Below are 9,438 nucleotides of genomic sequence, written 5' to 3'. Positions count from 1 at the left end.
AAAGCATTATTTTTCTACTTGAATCGTTCAGTGGTTCTGTAGTTGTAAATTGCACCCATCCTTGTACCATCAAGAAATAGCTGATGAAAAACTGCTAAAAATGGGCATCCATCCTCAGATTGAAAAAAAAAAAAAAAAGCAGTTTTGCACTATCCTGATTGTCATTTAATGTTCTCTCATGGTAAGCTTTATGAGCATTTCACTGTAGCCCTAGTAAAGAAAGGTGAAATTTGTTCTTGCCTGCTAATTTCCTTTCCTTGAGTCCTGCTATACCAGTCCACAGACAAGTGAGTATTGTCCTTGGCCAACCCAGCTGAAGGAGGCTGAGAATGCTAAGAAGCAGTGATATCAACAGTATAAGAGAATGGTGCTGCCCTGGAACTTGGCAGCATACTATTGACAAAGCAGATCTGCAAAGCTTGAACAGCATTATGAACTAATCTTAATGAACAACATTACAGATCTATAGATCAACTGCCCTATATTCAAAGCAATTTAAGCAGGCAGGAGAGGCTCCTGCCAGCTTAAACTGCACTCTGCAGGTGTGAAAATAAGCCTTTCAAAAACAGTCCTCATGCAGTGAAGCTCTGTGTATCTGTATCCTTCTCTGCAATGCAAAATTGATCATCATTCCTGCTGGCATTCAAGCAGGATAGATAATGGTCAGTAAGAGCTATTACAAGTCTAGAGACCTCTACTAGCAAATCATGCACCCACCAGGATGCCTCTGGAGATATTTAACTCATTTGGACTAAACAACATGGGTGACGTGGCTCTGGCTGCTGCTTCTGCATTGTTTGTGGGCCATGCATACTGGGAAACAGAGGCACAAAGTCCCTGTTTCCCTCCTTTAAATTTTCTCATTATAACCTGGGATGTATTTGTGCATCACTTAGGTCTCCATTGTTATCCTTGAATTACTGCTTTCTCTATGCAGTTTCATCCTACCAAGCACTCTTCCCAGGCTGTAAAGGGTGGCACTGCTTCACAGACCTCAGCTTGGAAGTCATCCATGTATGGCTATCTCATCCTGCTTGTCTATGGTGAAAGTGAAGTTACTTGCCTATAACAGGGGTTCTCCATGTACAACTTGATAAATCAGTCGCAGAAAACCACCTGTGTCCCCTCTAGGATGAGCTCAGGTGGAAGGGGTGGGCATGGTGATGGGGGAAGATAGCACATGCTTAGAAAAGCTTTTCTGAGCTTGAGGAGAGCTAATCTGACCATGGGATAGCATCACCTACATGTGGCTGACGTATCCTGCTGTCCATGGACAACCCTTTTTACGGGTATGTAACTTGGTACACTCTAAAAAGTGTGGTTTGGTTTATTTGTACCTTTTCTTGAGAGCCTATTGTGCTTCTTTTCTGGATTGCTTTGCTATGTACTTTGACCCTCTCCGTTGTATGTTGGTTTATTTGTTGAAATGTTAATTTCAGAAGAAAATTAATGTACTGTGACTTCCAGGTTCATTCTTTTCAGTGCCCAACTCTGAATGGTTTTCTACACTGACATTGCTGCCTGCTAGTATTCCACTGGCCAATGTGCTAATTTATTATCAAGGACTCTTGTCAGCTCTGCTCCATGCAGCATGATATTCTTTGCTCTAATAAGATAACAAGAACCAACCAGGAGCCTTTTCCAATCACTGCTAGCAAGAAACTGGGAGACCACCTTTAGCTTTCTTGGATCAAAGCTCAGGAATTCACTGCCTCCTCACGTTTTACTTCACCAGATGTAAGACCCTCCTCAAGACATACTGCTTCCAAGAGGCTTTTCATTGACTCTCCAGTTTCCTCTTTCCCCTTCCCTCTCTTGCCGTGTCCTTATCTCCCTAACTTTCCTTTCTGTCTTTTAATTTTGCTTTTATTGTAAACTGCATAAATGCCACATCTGTGGCCATCAGCAATATATCAATTGTCTGGAAAGAAAAATATATATTGCATTCTAATGCCGCTCTTATTTGTATAAACCAGGGGCGTATCTGCTATGGGGCCACAGGGGCCTGGCCCCCGCAGATTTGCCCCTGGACCCCCCCTACTGACGACACTCTCAACCCCCCTCCTGCCGTCACTCCGCTGTCGCACCTCACCTCCCTTTGCTGGTGGGGGACCCCAACCCCCGCCAGCCGAAGTCTCCTTCCTTCCTTCCTTCGTTTGGGTTTGGTGGTTTCTGACATCCTGCACGTTGTACGCCAGCAAAGGGTGGTGAGGCGCGACGGCGGAGTGACCAAAGGAAGGAAGGACGGAGACTTTGGCTAGCGGGCCAACCCCCGCCAGCAAAGGGAGGTGAGGCGCGACGGCGGAGTGACGGCGGGAGGAGGGGAGGTTCAAAGTAGTTGGAGCTGTCTTCCGCGAGAGGGGGGATTTAAAGTAGTCGGGCGAGGGGGTGGTGGCGTCTTCGTCTTCAGCGCCGGGGGGGGGGGCCCTAAAATGTGCCTCCCCCTACCGTTGAAGTTCAGATACGCCCCTGGTATAAACAATCACTTGTAGTTATATCCCCTTCCACAGATAAGAGGTTAAAACTATTAATAATAGATAATTAAACCACCATTGTGCACAGCAGTGTAGAAAAGTTCTTTACTGAACATTAACGGCGTTAACAGTTAATTGTATGGTAACTACCTTCACATTAATTTTAAGGTGCAATCCTCACTCATCTCTGCATCTTAGTGTGCTTTTGTTTTGTTAATACAGTTTATTTAAAAATGCTTTAAAAAGTACATCTAATATGTGATAATTTAACACTTAATTAAAACCAAACTATTTGCTATTTATATTGAAATACTTTGTCCTCCTTATGTTGCATTTTTTTTGTTCACCATATTCTCAACCCGTGTCCTCTTTTTCTGCATTGTATTCCTTTCTCTATTTTTTTCCAAGTGACTGGCATTCATTTTAGTATTTTATCTGTCTTTATGAGAATGCCCAAGCAGGTTAGCGATCAACTCTCTTCTCATGCCCCTTCTAGCCATTGTTTTTCTCTTTGCCTCTCCACTTCTCCTTCCTCTATATCCCTTCCTTAATGTTTTTGCCTCTCACTACTTTCATATTCCTTCATTTTCTCACCTCCTCCTAACCATGCTGTCTGAAGTAAGAAAGGCCCGTAAAAATGCTGGCTTGTTTCTTACCCTTTCTGAGTTCCACAGAGTTTCCAATTTTCATGCACCAGAAAAACTGAATGAAATGTCCTGACAGATGATTTAAGCACTCCAGGGTACAATTTGGCAGATCCTGCTGCTACTTTTGCTGTTAAGTTTTCCTAGTTCACTTACCCCAACTTCTAATTACAACAGGCCCACTGTACTGTGCAATATATTTAGTTTCCTATTTTTCAACGTGAGTATGACTAATCCCTTCTTCCATACTTAAGCCTTTTCTATCTCATTGGCTACTTTTTCTTACAGCCTCCTATTTGAAAATTCCACTTACCCATAGAACCTTTTTCTTATAATATGTATATCTGCAAATGTGCCCTTTTTTGTCTAATTCGTCTCAATATAAATAGAATACACTTAGATTGTTTCTTATTTGTACTCTTCAGTGGTATAAAAAAAACCTCTCACACATCAAATTTTTGTCTCATTTTATTGCTTTCGGTTAATGTACTTTAAAACAATATTGTAATATTTTACTTTATCTTTAGTATCAAATGCTGCATGTTTTTTTCTTTTCACAGGGCATATGAAAATAGTGGCTGAAAGATAAGGAATAGGAAAGATTTGACTGTACGCTCTCATACTCTTTTAAAAAATTAATTGCTTTATTTTGTTTAGGAACTGTTCAAACTGAGGCTATTTGCTCTGTTCTGATGAATAACAGATGTTCCTATTTTATTACAGCTTAAAAACAGTGCACCAAGTCCAAAATCTACAGCCATGTAAAATATCCAGCACTAATTCACTGTCTCATCTATTACTAACAAGTTGCAGCTTTTATTGTTATAAATATGGGTAAAATGCAATAATAACATGCTTAAAGAACCAGAACTGGGTCTATAGACTACAGTAAAAATGTCAATTTTTATAAATCTTAAAATATTAAAGGGATCATTTATTTGCAGCCTCTGCTAATGTGTGTTATCTACCACAATACATATTACATATCAACGGCCCTGCAGTAGATGATAAGGGGTATTTCTGATATGTCTAAACCCAAATTTGCAAAAAGAAGGTCCAAGTCTCCCGCAAAAAACCACATAAGACAACAAAGAGAGCGGAAGGAAAACCAAAAGAGACCAGATAAAAACCATAAAGGGTAAGAGCACCAAAGAAGTTTAAACTTCTTTGGTGCTCTTACCCTTATGGTTTTTATCTGGTCTATTTTGGTTTTCCTTCTGCTCTCTTTGTTTTCTTAAACCCCATATTTGGACATTTTGTGGAAAACATCCAAAATCAGGTAGTGAACATGGCCACTTTTGAACCTGAAAAAGGTTTGTTTTGTTTTTTTTCCTCCTTCAAAAAAATGGCCAGTTGCTAGACATTGTTGTGCTCAGTGTATCTTTCTTTTTGGACCATTTTTGAAAAACAAATCCAAGCAAAAAAACACACAAAATCAAGCCTTTGGGATGTAAGAGGAGGCAGCATTCTTAGAATAGCCACACAAACATCCCCTTGGAGTGGAGAAGTAGCTGGGCTCAATTCCCACTGCAGCTCCTTTTGTGACTCTGGGGCAAGTCACTTAACCCTCCGTTACCCCAGGTACAAATAAGTATCTGTATATACTATGTAAACCACTTTGAACGTAGTTGCAATAACAACAGAAAGGCAGTATATCAAGCCCCATTCCCATTAGGCTCCCTGAGGGCTCCCTGTCCTGCTCTGCGCAATAACTGGACCGCCATGTCAAAGGTGGCATAGTGCACTGAACTCGCTTCTGGGGGGAGAAAATCATTCACCGAGGTGCCTGCAGGATACAATAGGTTATGTATGAGTCTGTATTTTCCGGGCTCTTTTTTGGGGATGATTGCTAACGGGGACACGATGAAGCGCTCAAAAGGTATGTCGTTGAAGGGGCCCGCCACCCTTCCTAAGCTCACCTCTTTTGCGATGCGTGTTGTCGCTTCAAGGTGCAGCCGCAGCACCGATGGGGAATTTCTGACCGCTCTTCTTGTTTGAGCACCATAATAGGGGATTCTAAAGCCGTGTGCAAAGCCATTTTCGATTATTACGGCCTCCTTTTTTTTATACTGGGCCAACCATGGCCGCATCGCTGGCAGGTTGACCGGGGAAGGTGCTATGACCTTGTGGTCTCCGTTAGGGTTGGGCCGTTCTATCTGGGGGTTTCTTGGCGCATTTGACAGCTGGGTGTGGGGCTCCGCACGAGGTGCACACATGCTTGTATCTGCAGTTTGGCTGGGCGCATGCTGCGCGGTTGAATCGCCAGCACGCCCCTTCCTGGTTCCCCAATGTTCTTCCCCCGCTGCTTGGTCCCCCTGGCCGAAAGGGTCTTCCCTGTGCACCTGTTACGGGCCCTCTGTTTGACATGCAGTGCAACCACAAATCCACATTCATCCACCCCCACCCTAGGGCTGAGCACTCGTCCATCCTGTCCCTATAGTCTTCGTCATATTTTAGCCATCTGTTTCCCTCGTGATCTTTGTACGCCTGCACTATGTTGTGGGCGTACGCTAGCATAGGGCTGTACTGGGTGGGGTCGGCCTGTCCGCCTACGTCTATTACTCTGAGGAATGCCCATAGCCAGTTTACAATTGATTTTTGTGTGCCTTTGTCCCGTGTGTTTGTATTATCTTTTGAGTCTTTCTTTCTTTTCTTGTCCCTCTTCTTCTCCTCTAGCACTTGGAATATGTCAAAGTATTTCCTATTCTTTATTTTTTTCCTAGTGGATTTGGGTACTAGTCTCCATATGTGTGGCAGTGCTACCATTGGAGGGGGGGCGGTCCTCCTTGTTAGCTGCCACTGCTCCTTCTGCGCCCTTTGTTTCATCGTCTTCGTCCGATGATGAGGTAGAGGACGAAGATGATGAATCGGAGCTGCTCTCACTGTCTGAACTGCTATGCTTGCATTTCTTCTTTCCTTTCCTTTTTCTCTTTTTTGCCTGGAGGGGGCCCTGCCTCTTTGACTGTGATGCTGCACCCCCCACTGCCGCCTTCTCCCTCGGCGTGTGCGCCCTGATCGCCCCCGCTTGTCGTGCTACTATCGCCTGCCCTGCTCGTTCCCACCCCCGATTCTGCATTGGCATTTACATTCTCAAGTCCCCAAGCTCCGCTGGTCGTACCTGTGCTCTCCTGTGTTGGGGCACTGGTCGTGGTAGCGTGCTCCGGCCTTGGGGTATTAGTTGTAGAGCACCCGCAACTATGGTTCGGGGTGCTCGGGGCTGTTGCGGGGTTCGGGTGATTTGCCGCATTTGGCATTGGCCATGTATGGCTGGGTGGGGGGCCGAATCCTGGCCATGCCCCAAAATAGGAAGGGGGGTATCCCCAGCCATACAGCCATGCTGTTGGCCCCGCACTTTCCGTCGCGTGTGGAGACGACCATACGCCTGCACACCCAGGTCTCTGTAGGGACTGGCGGGTCTCCACACCGCTGGCTGTGGCTTTCTTCTTGTTTCTTTTCTTCAGCACTGGCGTGGCTGCTGCTGCAGGGGCGAGTTGTCCTGTCGCTTTTTTGCCTGCTTGCTTTCTTGCCGTTCGCTTCTTCCTTGTTGTCTCGCTCGTGTCGTTCTCTTGGGCCGTTGTCTCGACCTCCTTCTCCGGTGGCGTGCTGGGCCCCTCTTCCGCTCTGCTATCTTGGGTTGGACATTCGTTTGCTGCCTCCGCTTCTGCTTCCATACTGGGCGAAGGAGTGGAGGGTGGTGTGTAATTCGGCAAGGATCTAAGATCGTCTCGGGGTCGTGGGCTGCGGGGAAAAGATCGTCGGCCGCCTCCGCTCAGGATCAGGGCTGCAGCGCTCGAAGGTACGCTGGCCGCGGTGACCGGAAGAGGTCGACCCAGCTTTACACCTGGGCTTTTAAGCCCCCCTTTTGGCTCCTCCTGTTGCCCAGCGGGGAGCCGCTGGCGACGGGGGCCTGTCCCTTCCCTCGCCGCGCTCGCCCCCGCTGGGATTAGTGCGCATGCCCGTCGGGGCACGGCGCCATATTATTTTTGGCTCCGTGCACCCTACGGGGCACTGCGCCTTGCATTTCCCATTAGAGCAGTGGGGCACCCTGCAGAGTTGAGATATTAAGCTGACTCATACAATTCTCTGCTATCCTATCCTAGACATAAGCAGAGGATTTTCCCCAAGTCCATCTTAATAATAGCTTGTCATTCCCGTGCACTATGGCCATTTTTACTGCAGCTTCTATTATCTAACACAGCATTAGCCACTAAAGAGCTTGCCGAGACAGGGCTGGAAATTGGTTCTTATTGGTCTCTCCAAAAGGATGTTCCACTGTCCTGGATTACCTCGGGAAGCTCTCTGGGCTGAATCTGCCATCCCCACCACTGGTTGGCTTAAAGTATGTGCACAGGTTTCTCTGCATAGACCTGTCCAATATATACCCAACAAGGCTGCCAGGGTTATACCTGCCACTCTGTACAAGTTGTACCTCTCAATAAATAACCTGCTTGATGGTCATTTACCTTTTATTTTAATTACATTTTTTTTCTATATAGGGATCCAGACCTCCGTGTTTACCCCACATATTTCTGAATTTTGTCATTGTTCCTGTTCCCATCACCTCCACAAAGAAGGAATTCTAGGCATCCACACCGCCCTCACCCTGAAAAAGAATTTCCCTCTGAGGCAGCAGGCAGGAAGTTTACTCTCCCAGACTTGACTCGCATGCAACAGTGAGGCTCTCTAACCACTGGGCGGGCGGGAGGCTTAAAAAAAAAAACATGGACCGTAAGAAAGCTTTGTAACGAACGTGACCCAAGTGAGGTTCTTGCTATATATGTGCTTTATACATATATATACCACAACCCACGCTCCATGATGTCCAGCTCGCTTCCTCTTTCCTTTTGTCCAGCCCACCTCCTCCTCCTCCCTCCAACTCCAAGGGAGCCTTTGTGACGTAGAGATACGACTGACGTCAGACAATCCTGCCTGTTGCTGCCTACGTCTACTTTTCTATTCCCAGAATGCGCGTCGCGCGCGTGACAGGCTTGCCGTAAAGTTTGTTTGTGTGGGAGAGAGAGAGAGAGAGAGAGGTGGAGCGGTGCGAGGAGCTGGTAACTGCAGCGCTGCCGTGCGGGACGAAGAACAAAGTGGCGGAGGCGAACGGAGCGCGACGGCAGAAGAACCTGGGAAGAAAATGACCCCGGGGGAGGCGGGGCAATGCCTCTCTCGCTCCCCCTAAGCCCGGGAAAGAAAGACGGAACCGGAGCGACGAGGGAAACTAAGCGGGGCATGCAGGCGGTGCACCGCGGGGCTGCCGCGGACGGAGCGGCTGGGTAGATAGAGGAGGGGGGAGCGGCCACCAGGTTCACCTGTAGGCATGCTGTCCAGGAAGAAAACCAAGAAGGAAGTTTCCAAGCCTGCTGAAGTGCAGGGAAAGTACGTAAAGAAAGAGACGTCGCCGTTGCTGAGGAGTGAGTACAATCGGCCCGGGGAGACTGGGGTCTTTGCATCGCCGCAGCCCTCTTAAAGTAATCATTGCCGGTGCGCCTTCCTATGCAACAGGGATATGGACTCCTTTCCCTTGTCTGTGCTTTAAATAACTAACGCGATGGTTGTTTATGTTATATCTAGTTGCATCTGTGAATAAATAATGTGGTGCAATCTGAACCAGTTGTGGTAATAAGAGCCGTGGTGGGGTCGTGAGGAAATACTATTTTGGAATGCCCTTGAAGTACAGAAACACATTGAAGAGTTAAGATACATTCAGTCAGATATTTCAAAGGTAGCAAAAGGATCAAAACCTTTTTTTTCCAGGTTTTTTAATAGAAAGGAGGTTGCACGCTAATTTTGTGAAATGCTGTCTGATACAGTGGTAATCCATACCGTGGAAACGATATAGTAAGACGTAATTGACATATTAGTGTGAGGCATGTTGTATCTCACTGAATGCTTGTTTTCATGTGGTGGTGTTCTATTGGTGATAATGTGTTTTACTTTTATCAGTGAATAATTATGGTATTTCATGATGTACAGGACAGGTATAGTTCCCTTGATTTATATTACCTTCATCGCATGATACCATAGAGATTGGTAGGTAAAGACCAATTGGATCATCCAGTCTGTCCACTTAATTCTGCACTTTAAGGGTAATTCTATAAACTAGACACTAACATTTATATGCCCGTTGCATACATAAATGTTTAGAATACTAGCATATATGCATGTAGGTACGCACATATGTGCGTGTGTGCCAGTATGCTGCCTAAGTGCTAATCTGTAAATACCTGATTATCTTGCATAGCTTGTATTTGCAAGGGAGAAGCTTTTGCATGGGCAGTACATAAATAGGGCTCCCACTTACATGTGTAACTCACAGA

At 46.0% G+C, this 9,438-nt stretch overlaps 1 protein-coding gene across 2 annotated transcripts in view; it reads left to right on the top strand.

Moving 5' to 3' along the window:
- The first annotated feature begins 8,066 nt into the window (after positions 1-8,066).
- The window catches only part of SAV1 (salvador family WW domain containing protein 1), a 78,604-nt gene continuing 77,232 nt past the window's right edge, over positions 8,067-9,438 (top strand). The window contains exon 1 of one of the 2 annotated variants that reach the window (XM_030214028.1): positions 8,067-8,497. Coding sequence is in view for 1 of the 2 variants with exons in the window: in XM_030214027.1 (XP_030069887.1) it covers positions 8,439-8,532 (94 nt within the window). In the remaining variant the exon portion in view is untranslated. Of the gene's footprint in view, positions 8,533-9,438 lie in introns of both variants that reach the window. The other variant, XM_030214027.1, reaches the window with a different exon arrangement.

The sequence above is a fragment of the Microcaecilia unicolor genome, chromosome 9 (assembly GCF_901765095.1).
Source record: "Microcaecilia unicolor chromosome 9, aMicUni1.1, whole genome shotgun sequence".
Lineage (NCBI taxonomy): Eukaryota > Metazoa > Chordata > Amphibia > Gymnophiona > Siphonopidae > Microcaecilia > Microcaecilia unicolor.
This window is presented reverse-complemented; position numbering and strand designations above follow the sequence as displayed.